We start from the raw sequence: 19,587 nt of genomic DNA, 5'->3' as shown, positions 1-19,587 counted from the left end.
TTTCCAAGCAAATGTCCACTTTTTGGTCTCTAGCCTTAACAGAAATATTGCATCTGAAAAATTATTAGGTTTACAATTTATTTAAACGTTGTTTTAAAAATGAAACTTACTTGAGCTATCAGTTTAGCAATAATTGTTTTTAAATCAATGATTAAACCATATCTCACAAAAGTGAGTACACTCCTCACATTTTTGTGGCCACTAATACAAATTGAAAACCTCTGGAATATAATCAAGAGGAAAACGGATGATCACAAGCCATCAAACCAAGCTGAACTGCTTGATTTTTTGCACCAGGAGTAAAGGCATAAAGGTATCCAAAAGCAGTGTGTAATACTGGTGGAGGAGAACATGCCAAAATGCATTAAAAAAAAACTGATTAAAAACCAGGTTTTTACAACTAAATATTGATTTCTGAACTCTTAAAACTTTATGAATATGAACTTGATTTCTTTGTATTATTTGAGATCTGAAAGCTCTGCATATTTTGTTGTTTCAGCCATTTCTCGTTTTCTGCCAATAAATGCTCTAAATGATAATATTTTTATTTGGAATTTGGGTGAAATCTTGCCTGTAGTTTACAGAATAAAATAACAATGTTTTATGTTCTGAATCTAATTTTTTTCAGAGCTGTATTTTAGGAGATATATCATCATGACTGACAACATAACATTAAAATGTCACTGGTGTTAACTTTATTTGATACCCAAAATATGTAAATAAATAAATAAATGCACAAAACTTTAAGAACAATTCAGTCATACATAACTATGTTATATGTTATAACAGTCTAAAATAAATAAATGCCAAGGAAATACATACGTAAAGAAATATACTGAGTTTGTTGTATTATTTTTATCTTATTTATTATTTTGTACTTAATAATGTAGTTAATAATGTAATAATGAAGGTGTGAAACAGCGGACCCTGGTGGCTAATAATGAAACCGCATGCCGGCTGCTTGTTTCCGGTGTTATGGCGACTTGGTGCCTTCACTCCAGCTTACTTTAATAATAAAGGTGAGTTTTGATTTATTGTATGGGGATAAGTCGGGTTTTTACAGCTGTTTTAGCCTCGTTTATTACCTGAACAGAGTCCTGTTTTTTTGCAGGAGGAGCTTTAATACAGTGTTAATACCCTGCTTTAGTCTTTATCTGTAGTGTTTCTGTTTAAGTGCACTAGTGTTAGTTAGGCTGGGTGAGTGAGTGCTGCTGAGTTTCTGATTTAAACTACTTATAATGGGCGTGTCTGCAGCTGTATAGTGTTTATATTCTGGCTCATCTCAGTACTGCTTTATTAATAACCATATACGGTCATAAAACGCGGGGTTGTGGTCTGTGGTTCTCTGTTTTTGTGGTTACACAAGTTCTCAGCGCTGAATCCGCTCAGCATGCTGTAGTTTAGTGAGAAGCTTTGGGGTCACTCTCAATTCACTGTATGCTCCCTCCGTAGGGCACTAACTGGATTTGTCTCATAATAAACGTGTTTTTCGCAAAAATAGTGCACTAAATGGCCTAAAAATAGAGAAATCCAGTGTAAAAATAGACTTGGGCTGTAGTGAAACATGATAACGAGTGTGAACCACCTCAGTTCACCCCTAGCATCCCCCAATACAGTGCTTTTAACCGATGCTCCCAAGGCTTACAATACTAGTGATGGGGGCATATCGTTTCCCAAACAAAGAAATCAATATTTTTTACACTATTAACAAGCTCAAAGTAGCTCCACTCTTCAGTGGTAGAATTCTGAGGGCTCTGACCTTTAAAACGCGGCACTAAGAACTTTAATAGTTCACAGATTATTGCACAGTTTATTAAAAACACATTTAGTGGAAACATTTAGTGGAAATGCAGGAATTCTCTAACTATATCACTATAATATTCATGTATTTCAACAAAATCGAATGGGAAACGTTTTTTTTTCTTTTTCTGTCTTTTTGATTATTTTATCCTTTTTTCTTAATTTTTTTTCTCTTTTTTCCCTTCTTTTATTTTTTTCTCTTATCTGTTTCATTCTCTTCATTTGTATTTTCTTTTTCTATTTCTCTTTTATCCTTCTCCCTTTCCTTGTTTTTCTTACTTTGTTTCTTTCATCCTTTGTTCAATGTCTGTTCTTTTTACATGTTTCTGACTTTCATTCCTCTCTTTCGCTGTTACTATTTTTTCTTTCGTTTTTTTCTCTTTATACTCTTATTTCTCTTTCTCTATTCCTATCTTTCATTCTTCTCACAACGTATTTTCTCTTTTCCTTCTTTTTTTACTTTTCTTTTCTTTTCTCCCCTTCATTTTTCTCTTTTCTCTCTTTTTTCTTTTATATTTCTCTCTTTCACACTCACACACACAGTGTGCATTTACAGGTAACACTCTTCTTTCGTTTTTTTTCTCTTATCTGTTTTATTCTCTTTTATTTTTATTTTCTCTTTCTATTTCTCTTTTGTCCTTCTCCCTTTCTTCCTTTTTCTTTCTTTGTTTCTTTCATCCTTTGTTCAATATCTGTTCTTTTTCCATGTTTCTGACTTTCATTCCTTTCTTTTGCTTTTACTATTTTTACTCTGTTTAGTTTTTCTGTCTTTATGCACTTGTTGCTTTTTCTCTCTCTTTTTTCCTTTAATTCTTCTCACTTATATTCTCTTATGTATCCTCTTCTTTTCTCTGTTCCTTATTTTTTCTTTCTTATTTCCCTTTCCCTTATATTTTTCTTTCTTTTTGATGTTTATGTTTTGTCTTTCTCTATTTTTTCTATTTCCCTTCTATTTTTTCTCTCTTTCCATCTCGCTAATCAATTAGACTCCATGGAATAGGAAGCCACGCTGCCCCTCCTACCTGTGCCCTACACAGTCTCACACACACTGTGCATTTACTCAGTTTCTGGAAGTCCATATTAACGGTCACCAAAATATTGATATCATAAAAATACCCTGAAATATTATGATATTATTTTAGATCCATATCGCCCACCCCTATTTAGCAGGTAATACGTCAAATGTCTTGGGTTCATACTGTCTGCAGTCAAATAAAAGTTTTTGAATGTGGATTCTACATTATAAACCCAATAATAAAAGAAAAGTGCCATCTCTCACAGGTGTCCTCCTCTCACTGGCTCTGAGAACTGGAGCTTGTTTTGATTTTAATTTCCCATATTCCAGCCCTCAGTGCTTAAACAATGGTAGGAAAAAGGTCACTAATATTTCCTGTGCTCGCAGCTCCGTCAGACGCAGGTTCCCACGCTGTGGCCGCCGGCCAGTTTCTGAAGACTCTCTGAACGAGTCTTCACTCGCTCTGACCTGTTCACGTCCTTCTCCTCGCTGCATCTCTCTCTCTCTCTCTCTCTCTCTGTCTGACCTGATCTTACCTCTCACTCTGCTTCTGCTGCTCAGGTTCTGTCTGTCTGACTCAGGACTCATTTTATTGATCTGTCTGTCTGTCTGTCTGTCTCTGAGCTGATTTCATATTCATCTCATATCTGTCTTATCTGCTCCTCTGCTTTTCTCTCTGAACAGGTTCTTCCACTTCTTCTCTCTCTTTCTCTCTCTCTCTCTCTCTTTTTCTGTCTCTGTTCTCATGTTCTGGTCTTCAGTGTGAGAACGCTGTTCTGGGCTGCAGGCTGGGTGTGGAGGTGTGTATAGGTGGCTGAGGAGCGTCTGAGCTGTGAGAAGGTGTGAGATTATAATACTTAAACAGCAACAGATTCTGTATGACCAGCTCAATTGCCTGCTTCTATTCCTTTATTTTCTCTCCTTTTTTCCCCTCATATTGTTTTTTTTCTCTCTTTTTTGTTACCTTAACTTTTTTCTGTTTCTTCATTGTTTTCTGTTGTCTTGTATTTTGTTTTTGTTTTGTATTTTCTTCCTTCCTCTTTCTCTTCTTTTCCTCTTTTCATTTTTACTTTCTTTGTCGTTTTTTATTTTTTTTATTTTATCCCTTTTTCTTAAATTGTTTCTGTTTCATTCTCTTTTTACTTTTATTTCCTCTTTATATTTCTAATTTATTCTTTTTCTGTTTCTCTTCTATTTTTATATGTTTTGTACTTTATTCCTTTAGTTTTGTCTTTCTACTTTTTCCTTTTCTTCTTGTCTCTTCTTCCTTTCTCTTTCTCTCCCTGTTTCCCCTTTTCATTTTTACATTCTTTCTCATTTTTATTGTGTCTCTCTCAATCAATCAATTCTATTTCTATGGTATTAAGTTATGTTACTCTCTTTCTCTTAATTCTCTCTCTCTGTCTCTCTCTCTCTCTGTCTCTCTCTCTCTGTCTCTCTCTCTCTCTCTCTCAGGCGGGGTGTGTTGATATGCCGCTGTGGGTTGTGTTGTTGATGGTGTGTATTTGTTGTGTGGTGTGTGATGTGGAGCTCCAGCCGCTGCTGAACTACAGCTCTGTGTCTCTCCCTCGACTACACCTTCCATACTTCCTCCACAACAACCGGCCCCTCGCTAAAGCCTGCAGAGAAGACCCCCTCTGCCCCTTTAAAGTAAGACTAGTGTACGTGTGCGAGTGGGTGTACGTGTGAGTTTGGGTGTTGTTTTGTGCATGTATGAGCGTGGGTGTACATGTGAGTTTGGGTGTGTGTACGTGTAAGTAGTATGTGTGTGTGTGTGTGTGTGAGTTGAAGGTTTTGCTGAGTGCGAAACTTTCACACTGGGTTTTCTGGATTCACAGAGAGTTGTGAATGGAGTCGAGTTGCAGTGAAAGAAGCTGCCTTCAGCACTTTCCAGCTCTCTTTTTGTTTGTCAGTCGTGCAATCGTTCAAAATCGTTAATTCTACAGTTTAATAAGGCTTTAATAATTAAACTGTAATAATTTGTCCTCATCAAAATTATTTTATTAGAAAGTATTTTATGTTCTTAAACGGTTGATTATTTCTGTAAAACTGACACCAATAAATCCATAGTTCCTGGTATTTGATTATTTATTTAGAAGTATTGTGTAGTATCATAGAAAATTGTCTTGTATCAGAGGTCAGCGCGGCGTTCTTTAGCTTTCATGCTTGATGACAAAAGTCATGGACAAAGTGCTTGCTGCCGTCCCATTACAATTTGTTTTTTCCCGCTAAAACCCACTGAGAAATATAGAGTAATTCCTCATTGCACAGAACAGTACAGAAATAAAATGCAATTACTTTAGTATTTACCATCTGTATTATTATTTCCTCAACTTGAGTGTGTGTCTGTGTGTATTTGTGTTTAAGGATGCTCTCTCTCAGAAGGAGTCTTGTTGGGGTTATGAGAGAAACTGCTCGCCTCAGCACTGGTTCAGCTACCCTGTCTGCACCAGCGTGGACCCAGGATGGTAAACAATCCTGTTAATGTTAAAGCTTTAATATACTGCAAAGAAAACTAACTGATCATTCCTTTAATCCAAGATTTGTGTGTGTGTGTGTGTGTGTGTGTGTGTTCTGTAGGGCGAGCTCAGTTCAGGCGGCTCAAGAGATCTTCTGGAAGCAGGCCGACTTTGGCTACGTGAGAGAGAGACTGAGCGAGATGAAGACCTTGTGCAAGCCTTTAAATTCTGTAAAAATCCTTTTCTTTAGTTTCCTTTCCTTTTGTAACCGATTGTCTGTTCTCTTGTCTTGTTATATCTTGTCATGTCTTGTCTTCTTTACATTACATTACATTACGTTGCATTTAGCGGACAATAAGTGACTGCTGTGTGTCTTCCTGTTTCTCATTTAAAGGGAGAATCTTTTCTGAAGTGCACCAGCCACATGCGGTTTTGTAGAGCCACCAATCTTTACTTGGACCTACGGGAACCTCGCAGGGGTCAAGAGAGGTCAGTGACCCTGACCACAGTTGACATTTATTTTGTTGCATGAATGAGCAGGTCAGTTTCCTTTGCTGAGAAGGACACTGATCCATTGGACACGTCCAGAAAGCTGCACTATTACTATTGAAATATGCTTGTTATGGCTGCTGCGCCTGCGCACATCGCCACAGTGGATGGAGCACGCTGTTTCTCCTCCACTCTTTGCACAACCAGGAAGCTTATTGGGTGATTTTGCTGAAGGGCGGCACTTTGTGCTGGAACGGGCCCAATGATTAGCATTACGAGAACTCCCATTCGTACAGAAGTCAGTGGCCTGTCTCCTCATTAAGAAGGGTTTTAACCATTTAAACCCCAGCTTATTTTTTTGGTGTGTTTTTTTCTCAGTTTTTCCTTTTTCCTCTTTCACTTGTTATAACAGTACAGTTATGTTAGGAGCTATAGCCACATGCTATTATAGCCACATGCTATTATTTTTCCTATATGCCAGAAGACAGACATTGAGCTGCTCAAAAAATGTCATTATGCTTCCAGAATTTGTAAATCTTCCTGAAATTGATAACTGTTTTATGAAAATTTTACCCACCGCCTGTTTTTCTTCAAATTATTTTGCACAAGAATTTTCTTTTTAGTTATACTTAGATTAGAGTGTATATTAGTTATTATAACGTATAAGAATTTTTTTGATAATGATACTTTATTACACGGCTTATTACTGTGACAGAGTACATGAGGATTATCAGCACCAGTTGGATTTAATTTTCTTCATATTCTCTCCTCTAGGATGCAGATTGATAAGAGTTTGAGTAATTTGAGCCAATATGGCCAGTATTCCTACCTAATAAAAGTGTTTTATTACACTAGATATTTACTATCAGCTGCTTATAATGAAAGAACATAGAATATAATTTTTTAGGTGTATTTCTAAATAGATTTCTCAAAAATTCTTCAGTTCAGCGTGAGGTCAGTGCTATTTTTAGAAACCATAGTGTTTCCTGTTTGTCACAATGTATAAATCATTTTAGTGCATTGACTCATTCCTGAATAATTAAGCTGTAGAAACAATGCATGATTTTTTACGCATTTTGCGTCAGTGGGGTTGTAACGGTTAATCTGGTATGAATCTCTGTGTCTACATTTTACAGTTTGACTAATAATTGTTATTTCCATTGTTTCATTATGCCACTGTAGAATATAATACCTACCTTTTTCTCACACTCACTCTTTCTGTAGATATAAGGAGGATTTCCTGCAGAAGGGGGAGATCGGGGGTCGCTGCAGGTTGAACAGTGCAGCGCTGGAGGCAGAAGGGCAGCACAAGAGCCCCCTGCAGTCCTGGTGAGACAGAAGGATTAAATTATAGTCACAGTTAATATTTTACAGCATTTTGACCCATTGATCCATGTCTGGCATAGATAACAATCTGAATAGTTAAATTAGTTAATATAAAACCACATTAAACTATTAATTTGTGATTATTTCTGGGGTCACTGTGATCCCTAAGGTTTAATTGGTCTTTGTTCTGTAGGTTTGCGGAGCTGCAGACGTTCACAGAGCTGGACTTCCACCCTATAGATGACAACCACTGTGATCTTATTATAGAGAGACCCACCATCTTCATGAAGTTGGATGCAGGTGGGGAAACAGTGATGATACAGTGTACTACATTCTCTAGAGATGCTCCAGTTGTGACGTAGATTGCTAAATGCAATTCAATCCTTATAGCAGTTCTCCAAAAATATAGTTGAATGCATTCCCTGGTCAGTATAAACTATATATACATATATATGCTGCGCCATTGCAGAGTAGCATCACAGCGTATTTGGAGGAAAGTGCAGTGACTCCGCGGTTCCGATACATCAGCTCACAGATGCAGCCTTGTGCTGATCGACATCACCCTAGGAGTGATGAGAAGAAAGAGCACCATCTACCCACCCAGAGAGAGAGAGAGAGAGCAAAGGCCAGTTGTGCTTTTTCAGGTCTCTGGCAGCCGATGGCAAGCTGCATAACCAAGATTCGAAACAGAGACCTCCCGATCATAGTGGCAGCGTTTTAGACGGTTAAACCACTCTGCACCCCAGTAGAAACTATTTTTAATACCATGAATGAGTAGATGTCTCAATACTTTTTTACGTATATTATACATAAAGTGAACGTCTGAAGGTATTTTATCCCAATATTTAGCTTTAAATTGAGCATTTTAAAGCTATTATTGAGTTATTTGTGAGTTATGTTCCTTTTTAAACATATTACAGAGCTTATATTTGACTGGTATTTGACTGATCTCACGTTTCAGGAGTGAACATGTACCATCATTTCTGCGACTTTGCCAACCTGTACATCTCCCAGCACCTCAACAACTCCTTCAGCAGAGACGTCAACATCGTCATGTGGGACACGGTAATTACAAACACAAACAGCAAAAAGAGACATTAAGAACTGACCTATAACTATTTAATATAACAAAAAAAAATTATATAGTCAAAAATTCAGTAGTTAAACTCTGTTTAAACTTGGGCAATAAATGTGAATAGTATCTGCTTTACATACTGATTAAATAGTATTTAACCACATTTATTCATATTTGATGATCAAATGCATACAGATTCAGTGTCAGGTCATTGCTTTGTAGGATGGAATATGCAATATTAAAAAAAAAATGCATTTTGTCGGGGAATATATCAGAGAATATTGTAATAAATTCTATTATTATAACTTTAGAAATTCCGAAATGTAATGTTCAACCTAGGTTTCAATAAAAATTTTGATATTTGGCGCCACATATCGATAAGGTACATTCTAAACAAAGGTGTCAAAAGTATTCTTATTCACTACTCAGGCAGAAGTATAGATACTAGCTCAGAATGGTCCAATGTTCTAAAGCGTTGACATTGTTATCGAGAGATTACTGGTTTGAATCCCAGTCATGCAGCTTGCCATCAGCTGCTGGAGCCCGGAGAGAGCACAATTGACCTTGCTGATGTATTGGAACCGAGTCACTGCGCTTTCCTCCGAGTGCGCTGTGATGCGACTCGATTCAATTAATTGAGTGAAAATATAAGAAGTAAACTTTTCTTAAGTAAGATGAAGTATTTGTACTTCATTACTTAAAACATCTTGTTCTAACCAATGCAATACACCACAATATGAATATATTGTCCCACCCCTAGTCAGTGTATAGTTGCAGAAGTTCAGAAAGAAGTTGAGTGTGGTGGTATTAATGAACGTGATTGTATCTTTAATCTGATCTTTGTTATGGATTGGGCCTAGTCTTTCACACAGTGATTAAATCAGTTAAATCTGAAGCTGCCAGGTTGTTCTGTAATCAAGCTTTTGGCTGAACAGCAGCTCTTGAACCATGTTATGATAGAGCACCCGTCATTAATCAGGCTTCTACTGGTTCTCGTTTGGAAACGAATCAAAGTAAGCAAGAGTGTTTGGCTCTGACCTTCATGCTGAGTCTGAAAACAGCGTCTCTAGCAAAGCGACTGGAGTTCGGCCTTGTCCAGACCTGCTGAAAAAACCCGAGGTGCCAAAAACGCAGTGATTTATGGAGAAAGCTTATCTGGGTTGTTCCTCCTGGTTCTGTACTTCCTAGCTGAGGAAGAGAGGGCAGTGTGAGTGTGTGCAGAAAGTCTGAGTTTATATTACTAATAAAACTATCAAAATACTCAGACTAGCGACTCCTATTGTCTGTAGATTCCAGTGCTCGGGTTAAGCCCAGTCTGAGTGATCATATTAAATATAATGTGCTGCTGGAGTCCTGGACAGATCTGTTACTCTGCCGTTGATCTTGGCAGAAGCGTCCAGCCCGTTCTCTGGTCTCGTGTTTTTTTATGAGGTTTGATAAAGTTGCAGACTGAGATTGACCCCTGCGCTGGTCTGTGTTATAGAGTCTGTTTGGATATGGAGATCTCTTCAGTGAGACCTGGAGAGCCTTCTCACACTACGACATCATACACCTCAAAACCTACGACTCCAAACGGGTAAACTAGTTTGTCTGTCTGTCTGTCTGTCTGTCCTTCCTTCTACCTGTCATTCTGTCTACCTGTCTATCTGTCTGTCTATCTATCTACCTATCTGTCTGTTTGTGTGACTATCTATCTCTCCATCATTCTGTCTGTCTGCCTGTCTGTCTGTTTATCTATTGCTCTCTCTTTATCTCTTTTTCTGTCTGTATCACTGTCTATTCTATCTAGCTGTCTAGCTATCTAGCTATCTATCTGTCTGTCTGTCTGTCTGTATGTCTGTCTGTCCGTCCTTCTACCTGTCGTTCTGTCTACCTGTCTATCTATCTGTATCTATCTCTCTATCTATCTACCTATCTGTCTGTCTGTCTGTCCTTCTACATGTTGCTCTGTCTGTCTGTCCTTCTATCTATCTATCTGTCTGTCTGTCTGTCTGCCTGCCTGCCTGCCTGCCTGCCTGCCTGCCTGCCTGTTTATCTCTCCATCGTTCTGTCTGTCTATCTATTGCTCTCTCTTTATCTATCTATCTATCTATCTGTCTGTCTGTCTTTGTCTTTCTGACTTACCTGACCAATAGTCTGTCTAACTGTCTGTCTGTCTGTATGCCTGACTGTCTATTTCTGTATGTCTGTCTGTCTGTCTCTGCGTATCTGTATCTGTCTGCCTGCCCATATGCTTGTATGTCTGTCTGCCTATTTATCTGTCTGCCTGTCTGTATGCTTGACTATATTATGTCATTCTATTGTATTGTGTATTATGTTGTGTTGTTTTATCATTCTGCCTGAATCTATCTATTGTCTCTTTATTATTCTGTCATTTTATTGATCTATTTATCTTTCTATTGTTGTGTTAATTTATATCATTCAATTGCTCTTTTTGAATTATTGTTTGTCTATTTGTATAGCTGTTGTTCTTTTTAATATTCTGTTGTTTATAGTTATAGTAGATACATTTATCATTATCATCTGTCATTCTGTTTTTCAGTCTAGTTGTTTGCTGACTGTTCTAATCTGTCTATCATCTTATTGAAAGATGTGGAGAAGTGAACACAGTGTGTGTGTGTGTGTTTTCTGTGTGTGTGTGCATGTGCAGGTGTGTTTCAGGGACGTGTTTTTCTCTCTGCTGCCGAGGATGAGGTACGGCCTCTTCTACAACACCCCCCTGGTGAGTGAACATTAAAGCCATAAACACACATGATTTCAGAGACGCCGCTGCTGAAAAAAGACAAAAACACAAGAAGCACTAGAAACACAAGGAAAAGGGAATCTCATCTTGTCTGTGGTTTGATTTTGGAATAACCCCTCCAGCGTCTGAATTGCAGATGCGCAGCGGCTGCTGGAGGGATTGTGTGATTGTGCTGTTTTATATGTATTAAAACCTGTAAGCGTTTTCAGACCCACTCATCTCCTGCCCTCTCCTGTGTGCACTCTGTACACACACACACACAGCGTTCTCTTGCAGGGGGTGTGTGTGTGATGTGTTTGGCATTGATCTTTAGTTGTCTGGAGCCTTGGAGTGTGAAAAACACGCATGAGTATGTGTGTGTGTGATAGCAGGTACTGCCTTGACGTGTGTGTGTGTGTGTATGTATGTGTGTGTGAAGTGTCCCAACACATCTGTCTCTGTGGCAGGAAGCATCTTTATATTCATGAGTGTCAGCGCCTGACTCACATCTGCAAATGAGTTGCCTGTAATGTGTTTGAAATGTGAGTGTAGAGGGGATTACACTGACTGTGTGTGTGTGTGTGTGTGTGTGTGTGTGTGTGTGTGTGTGTGTGTGTGTGTGTGTGTGTCTGTGTGTGTCTGTGTGTGTGTGTGATTGACAGATTTCAAACTGCCAGAGTGAGGGAATGTTCAGAGCCTTCTCTCAGCATGTCCTTCATCGACTCAACATCGAGCAGGAGGGACCCAAGGTAACATATTTAGACAATTTTAGTCTCCCCGACACACACACACACACACACACACACACACAGTGGGGAAAAAACTAGCGAAAGTTTAAGGCACCGTTAAAAAAAAAACATTCGAAACCTTAAATTTAAGGCCTTAAAAAGACTTTAAAACTGACAGATTTTTATTTTTAATCTTACATAAAATTTTCTTAAAGTCTTACATTTTTAGTTTTAATAATTATAGAGTAGTCTAATTACTTGGTTGCAAGCGGTCCACAGTAATGGGTATAAAGGGGAGAAACGATAGGATTTCGGCTCTTGCTCATGAATATTCATGCAAGCAAACACATCGCCTCTGATTGGCTAACAGCACTGCGACACAGCCAGACGAAAAACAGTTAGAAACGTTTTAAAATAAAGAAATTTGTACTTAGACATTTTAATAACAGTCTTTGCAATGTCATATCTTACTTTACAACATGTGTAGTAATGCCCTGCTAAGTGCAGCTCAGCCACTGACCTAGTCTTAGAGTCTCTATAAAACACCAAATCCACCGGAGATCCTATGTAAACCTATAGTTACTTACACAACAGGTGGGTAGTCCAGGTTAACTAGTGTAAACAGAACTGTTCTACACATACATCGACCTATCTCAATTGTACATGTCTGGTGGTGTTCCATAAACAAATTCTAACCATTTGTTCCTTAGCTCTGAATTACTGGGCAAAGCATAAAACATGAATGTGTTATTTGCACAAATAACACAAGAACAAACTGCCATGCTGTTCCTAGCGCTGTTAATTTGCCTAGAATTGTCCTTAGAAACCAGAAACCAGTGACAGAATCACATCCTCAGCTAAAGTTCTGCAACATGATACTAGTGCCTGTTCCATGACTTTTGGCATGACTGTGTACGTTGTCTTACATACCTACACCAACTATTATAAGGTGCAGGTATACAATGACACACAAGCAGTACACTCCCCACCACACAAACTCTCTTATACACACACACACTTCTTCTTACAATAACAATAGCTGTGTTCAGCAGCTGTTGTGGAAACTGAATTTGCCGAGCCCTGGAGCACCGTGCAGTTGCTGGAAATGTATTTTTGTAATGTGTGTGTGTGTTTGTGTGTGTGGGTGTGTGTGTGTGCGCACACTTGGCTCTTCTTTCTCTACCAGCTGCATGGCTCATCACTCATACACACTTACGACTCCATACAGTACACACAAACACACACACACACACAGTTTGCCCCCAAACTGTTCTTTTATTTTTGGCCACTAGGTGGCAGCGTAGGATAAGGAATCTCTCTATCTCAAACTTTCCAGTTTGATGGATTAGTGTCCCTGCAGATATATAGAGAGCATCTGCTGTATAACACATTGTAGGCATTGTAAGTCCCCACCTCTGTGTGTGTGCATTTGTACACAGAAAAAGACGTTTTCATCAAAATAGAAATTTGCAGTATGTTCTTATTTGAGCAAAAATGCAACACCATTTTTCATGAGCTGAACTCAAAGATCTAAAACTTTTCCTATGTACTCAAATGTTTCTCTCACTGTTGGGTCTAAATCAGTGATAGTGAGCGCTTCTCCTTTGCTGAGTTAAACCACCCACCAGTCACAGGTGTGGCAAATCAAGATGCTGATTAGAAACAGTGATTATTACACAGGTGTATCTTGGGCTGGTCAGAATAAAATAGTAGTAATACGCGTGTGTGTGTGTGTGTGTGTGTGTGTGTGTGTGTGTGTGTGTGTGTGTGTGTGTGTGTGTGTGTGTGTGTGTGTGTGTGTGTTGCAGGACGGACGTATTCGTGTGACTCTGCTGGCTCGGAGTACAGAGTACCGCCGGATATTAAACCAACAAGAGGTCAGAACATTCACCCTTTCATCATTTCACACTTTCACTCACTCACTCACTTACTCACTGTTTCTCTCTTTCTCTCTATTCCTCTTTATTTATTTTTCTCTCTCTGTCTCATTTCTTTCTTTCTTTCTTTCATTCTTTCTTTCTTTCTTTCTTTCTTTCTCTCTCACTCACTGTTTCTCTCTCTTTGTCTCTCTCCTTCTCTATATTTATTTTTCTCTCTGTCTCATTTCTTTCTTTCTTTCTTTCTTTCTTTCTTTTTCTCACTCTCTCACGTACTGTTTCTATCTCTTTCTCTCTTTCTTTTACTCTTTCTTTCTTTCTTTCTTTCTTTTTCTCACTCACTCACGTACTGTTTCTATCTCTTTCTTTCTTTCTTTCTTTCTTTCTTTTTCTCACTCACTCACGTACTGTTTCTATCTCTTTCTCACTATTTCTTTTACTCTTTTTTCTTTCTTTCTTTCTTTCTTTCTTTCTTTCTTTCTTTCTTTCTTTTTCTCACTCACTCACGTACTGTTTCTATCTCTTTCTCTCTTTCTTTCTTTCTTTCTTTCTTTCTTTCTTTCTTTCTTTCTTTCACTCACTCACATACTCACTCACTGTTTCTCTTTTTTCTTTCTTTCTTTCTTTCTTTCTTTTTTTTTCTCACTCACTCACATACTGTTTCTATCTCTTTCTCACTATTTCTTTTACTCTTTCTTTCTTTCTTTTTCTCACTCACTCACATACTGTTTCTATCTATTTCTCTCTATTTCTTTTACTCTTTTTTCTTTCTTTCTTTATTTCTTTCACTCACTCACTCACTCACTGTTTCTCTTTCTTTCTTTCTTTCTTTCTTTCTTTCTTTCTTTCTTTCTTTCTTTCTTTCTTTCTCTCTCTCTCTCTTTGTTTCTCTCTTTCACTTCGTTCATTCTTTTGGCCGGTAGATTGTCTTAGTTTGGCTTCTCTCCATACAGAAGTAAGCACTCATTAATCACTTGCTGAACCCCCACTGTGTGTGTGTGTGTGTGTGTGTGTGTGTGTGTAGATCATAAATGCTCTGAAGACCGTGGCCTTATTTGAGGTCAAGCTGGTGGATTACAAGTACAAGTGAGTGACAGTCTTCACACTTTCTCATCAGTGTGTGTTCAGACTGCAGACGGCAGCAGTGACTGACAACTGTGTGTGTGTGTGTGTGTGTGTGTGTGTGTGTGTGTCTGTGTGTGTTTGTGTGCATGTGAGAGCAGAGATATGCCGTTTCTGGAGCAGATCAGAGTGACCCATAACTCGGACATCTTCATCGGGATGCACGGAGCTGGACTCACACATCTGCTCTTCCTCCCCGACTGGGCCGTCATTTTCGAACTGTACGTGTGTGTGTACCTCGGTACCTCTACTAATATTACTGCTGATACCTCTGCTTAATAATTCTTCTACTACTTCTACTACTGATTATTCTGCTTCTATCACTGCTGCTAGTAGTATTAGTACTACTTATAGCAAATACTCTAGTATATATTATTATAGTAGTGTATTATTAATGATCCTACTGATACTGTTACTAATGCTACTACAGTTAATAGTGATTTCACTACTTCTGCTACTGTTGCTTTTATTACTGCTGCTTCTACTACTGCTTATTACTACTAACATTATTACTAACAGTACTAATAGTACTACTTCCACTAATACACGACACTCCTACTACTAATGCTATTACTACTACTACTACTACTACTACTACTAATAATAATAATAATGATAATAATAATAATAATAATAATAATAATAATAATAATAATAATAATAATAATACAACATCTACTACAACTCCAATTCCGAAAGGTTTATCTCTTTGAACATTAAATATCTCCTGCTACTGATATTGCTGCTTCTACTACTGCTACTAATAATGATCCTACTGCTGCTACTGCTTCTAATATAATAATTGATTCTACTGCTGCTACTGATTACCAAACTACCTCTGCTTCTACTGCGGATTTTTCCAAACGTTTATAGTAGTTTTGCCCCTTATTGAAGACTGAGTGATCATTTTTCTATGAGTTCTATTTGTTGCTGTTGTTGTAATAACATTGCTCTCTCTCTCTCTCTCTCTCTCTCTCTCTCTCTCTCTTTCTCTCTGTTCTTCAGGTATAACTGTCAGGATGAAAGCTGCTACCGTGATCTAGCTCGGCTGAGGGGCGTTCACTACCTGACCTGGCAGAAACCTGACAAAGTGTTTCCTCAGGATAAGGTAGAGAGACGTAGCACCTCTGTGTACATGCACACGTTTTACATTAGCACTGTTCACACTTTTGGATGCAGTGTTTCCAATAATTTGTGTGTATATATATATATATATATATATATATATATATATATATATATATATATATATATATATATATATATACACACACACAATAAAATACCTTATTTTTTGCAGATCCCTATATACAGCTACATACACTGATTATAATATACTAGTTAAAAGCAATACATATCCAGAATTTTGATTATAGCTGTATTTGATTAAAAAATAAAGGCAAGAAAGCCTTACAGCATACTTATTCATTTAATACTAACTAATAATGACTTGAGGTGGGATCTCAAAATATTGAGATCACAATGTATAGTATTGTTTTGTTTGCCATACTTTATCAATATATGGCTTGAAATATGGATATTTTTAATGAAATATTATTGCGCTCTGAGCTGTACAAGACTCTCCCTTCAATTTAAGTTACTAAAGTTACAGTACTGCTTCATTACTCCACACTACATTACCTTAATCAAATAAATAGGCTAAATAAATAAAACTATGTTTGGTTGCAGATGCCTACACACAGCTACACACACTGATTTTAATATACTAGTTAAGACTCCCCTATCACTAGTGATGCCCCAACACCAGGAGGGTGAAAAATAGCACATGCCTCCTCCGACACGTGTAACGTCAGACACCGCCTCTTTTCAAACTGCTGCTGATGCAGCATTACCGAGTAGCATCACAGTGCACTCGGAGGAAAGTGCAGCGACTCGGTTCTGATACATCAGCTCACAGACGCAGCCTTGTGCTGATCGACATCACCCTTTGGAATGATGTGGGGAGAGAGCGCCATCTACTCACCCAGAGAGAGCAAGGCCGATTGTGCTCTCTCAGGGTTCCGGTAGCTGATGGCAAGCTGCGTGACCGGGATTCGAACCAGCGATTTTTTTATTTTTTATTTATTTTTTATAGGAATACATATCCAACATTATGATCATAGCTGTCTTTGATTTAAAAATTAAGCCAAGAAAGCCTTAAAGCATAAAACAATTCTGGTAACACTTTACAGTAATAAACATTAAATGTTAAATGGGTAAGTAATGTCTTAACTAATAATTTTGTAGTATCATAACTAATGCCAATTAATAATTAGTTGAGGCTTTCTGTCGTAAGCACTGTTAATTAATGTGTTCTTATTGTAAAAGTTTATCAATATTCAAACAAAATGATTAGTTTGCATACTGTATGTTTCACAAGTGGTTATCATTAATATTTAACAATAAGTTGCATTTTCTCGTATAGATAAAATATCAGTTATTTCAATTGCTTGTGGTCTCTGTGTGTTTCAGGGGCATCACCCTACTCTCGGGGAGCATCCCAAATTCACCAATTACGCTTTCGACCTGGAGGAGTTCATGCGCTTAGTCATGCTGGCTGCAGATCATGTGATGCACCATCGGGACTGGCGTTCAAAACAGACTCGAGATGAGCTATAGCAGCATGGCTACACACACCACACACATCCCTGCACATCCACACACATCCCTGCACATCCACGCACATCCCTGCACATCCACGCACATCCATATAAACACTACTGCTTACATAAACTCAAAGACGCTACAATTCACTCAAAACACTACAAAAAATGACTTATGATTGTATTGAGTCAGTTACATAATGTGCTGTTGATTTTCTGAGTGAAAATAAGTTAATATTCTCGCACATTCTGCTGCATAACTACTATTTACTTACTTAATTTTACAAAAAAATCCGGCATACACAAAAGCAATTGCTAGAGGTGGGACAAAATATTGACATCTCGATGTATTGTACTCTTTTTGTTTGCGATACATTATCAATATATGGCATTAAATATGGATATTTGTGTTTAAACATAGGCTAAAAGCTATAAACTCCTCACGACTCACCCTAAAATTTGACTAGCGCCACATGGCGGTGCTAATTAAATAAATAGTGTAAACTTGCGGAAGAAATTCGGTGATAAATCCAAACTTCCTGGTATCTGCTTATTTAGGAGTGTGTTATCGTCTTTAGTAACACAGATGGTGCGAACTATCGTAGAGAATTGTCTTGCAATATATTGAGTATCGCAGAATCACAGTATCATGATATCATTGTTATTATGGGCAACATATCATGATAACATCGTATCGTGTGTTACCTGGGATTCCCACTACTAGTAATAGCACATAAAAAAACAATGCTTTTTTTTACATTTTTTGTTAATTTCTTAAAATAATTGGTAAAATACGTGCTATTAAGAATTACTACTTATTTTAATTTGGAATAACTACTTTTCATACTGTCCCAACATTTTCTTTTTTTTTTGAAGATTTATTTCATATTTTCTCCCATTTTTTCTCCCAATTTAGCTAGGCCAATTTTCCCACCCATTCAGCTGCTATTCAGCGGTATATCCACCATCACTGGTGATGCCACAACACAAGGAGAGTAAAGACTAGCACACGCCTCCTCCGAGTCAGACTCCGCCTCTTAATGCAGCATTGCCGAGTAGCATCACAGCGAACTCGGAGGAAAGCGCAGCGACTCGGTTCGGATACATCAGCTCACAGATGCAGCCTTGTGCTGATCAACATCACCCTAGGAGTGATGAGCAGAGAGAGGGCCATCTACCCACTCAGAAAGCAAGGCCAATTGTGCTCTCTCAGGTTTCCGGCATCTGAGGGCAAGCTGCATGACCAGGATTCGAGCCAGCGATCTCCCGATCGTAGTGGCAGCCAGTTGACTGCTGAATTGGTTGTAGACCAGTCGATACCATTGTGATTCCATTACTACACAGTGTATTTTAGTTCTCCTTGTTGGATTAAATGAACACTTGATTCATTAGAAGTTCACTACCGGTCAAAAGTTTTAGAACACTCATATATTTTTTTAAGTAATCCAGTGCAACAAGCTGCTTTTTTAAAAATTTTTTTTACTGCACTTCACCTGTAAGACCTCTCTAATTCTTCTCTTCACTGCTGAAACTGAAACTAAAGGCTAAAGCTGTTTCCATGTGGGTCAGCCAGACGTGACTCTTCCTGTAGCAGTTTTCTCCAGTTTCTAAGTCTTTTAAAGGTGTAGGAGACAGTACTCACCTCTCTCTGGCTTCATCTGTAATTTCTCCAAAGAAAAGACTTCTACATTTAATGCTCAGAATATCGTTAACTAAACCTATGCTCGTTTTAGTTAACGATCAATTGTGCAAACTTTCTGTAGTTCAGTATTAAAAACTTTGTAACTTAGGCTATGTTCACATTACAAGCCACATTACTCAAATCCGATTTTTTGCTCAGATCGGATTTGGTTCGGATACGTGATTCTGATTTAGAATAGAAATCTGAATAGAAAAAAAAATGGATTTGGCACGTTCGCACTGCCATGAAAAAATCAGATCTGAGCCACATTGAGCAAAAAAATCTGATTTGAGTCACTTCAGCTTGATAATGTGAACATAGCTTTACAGTTCCCAACTACACCAATCTATAGAAAAGTACCGAAAGTATTTTGGCACTTTTTTCCAATGGATTAATTTTATGGAAGCTTAATTAAGGCGTGGATTGAAGTGAAGATATTTAAAGTATTATAGTTTTTTGTTTTTTGTTTTTATTTTATTTTTAAACACTACCATATTTAATAGCACAGACATGCACTACTTGTCCAAAACTCTTTGGACATCTTCTTATTCAGTATTTTTTAGGGCAACTTTTCCTCCTTTGCTGCAATTACAGCTTTCACTCTTCCACTCTTCTACTCTTCTAGTAGGGATTTACACTAGATATCAATCTGAACATTGCTGTGAGGCATAATTTGATGGCTTTAAGCCA

The 19,587-nt window shown here is 37.9% G+C and overlaps 1 protein-coding gene across 3 annotated transcripts; it reads left to right on the top strand.

Annotated features, from left to right (window-relative positions):
- Positions 1 to 960: 960 nt before the first annotated feature.
- eogt (EGF domain-specific O-linked N-acetylglucosamine (GlcNAc) transferase) lies at positions 961 to 18,000 on the top strand. 3 transcript variants are annotated; one of them, XM_049471440.1, is made up of 17 exons: positions 961 to 1,019; positions 3,500 to 3,655; positions 4,271 to 4,465; positions 5,183 to 5,283; positions 5,396 to 5,504; positions 5,669 to 5,763; positions 6,988 to 7,092; positions 7,283 to 7,389; positions 8,051 to 8,154; positions 9,648 to 9,740; positions 10,815 to 10,886; positions 11,549 to 11,635; positions 13,423 to 13,491; positions 14,516 to 14,577; positions 14,715 to 14,834; positions 15,619 to 15,721; positions 17,086 to 18,000. In XM_049471440.1, the coding sequence occupies exons 3-17, from the start codon at positions 4,286 to 4,288 to the stop codon at positions 17,230 to 17,232; spliced, it is 1,554 nt and encodes a 517-aa protein (XP_049327397.1). In that variant the 5' UTR covers positions 961 to 1,019; positions 3,500 to 3,655; positions 4,271 to 4,285; the 3' UTR covers positions 17,233 to 18,000. The 3 variants fall into 3 exon arrangements, with proteins under 3 accessions (XP_049327397.1, XP_049327398.1, XP_049327396.1); XM_049471441.1 differs by lacking the exon at positions 3,500 to 3,655; XM_049471439.1 differs by lacking the exon at positions 961 to 1,019 and having other exon boundaries at positions 3,258 to 3,655.
- The last annotated feature ends 1,587 nt before the right edge of the window (positions 18,001 to 19,587 follow it).

Source organism: Astyanax mexicanus, chromosome 24 (assembly GCF_023375975.1).
Source record: "Astyanax mexicanus isolate ESR-SI-001 chromosome 24, AstMex3_surface, whole genome shotgun sequence".
NCBI lineage: Eukaryota > Metazoa > Chordata > Actinopteri > Characiformes > Acestrorhamphidae > Astyanax > Astyanax mexicanus.
The sequence above is the reverse complement of the archived record's forward strand: the minus strand, read 5'-3'. Positions and strand labels throughout refer to the sequence as shown.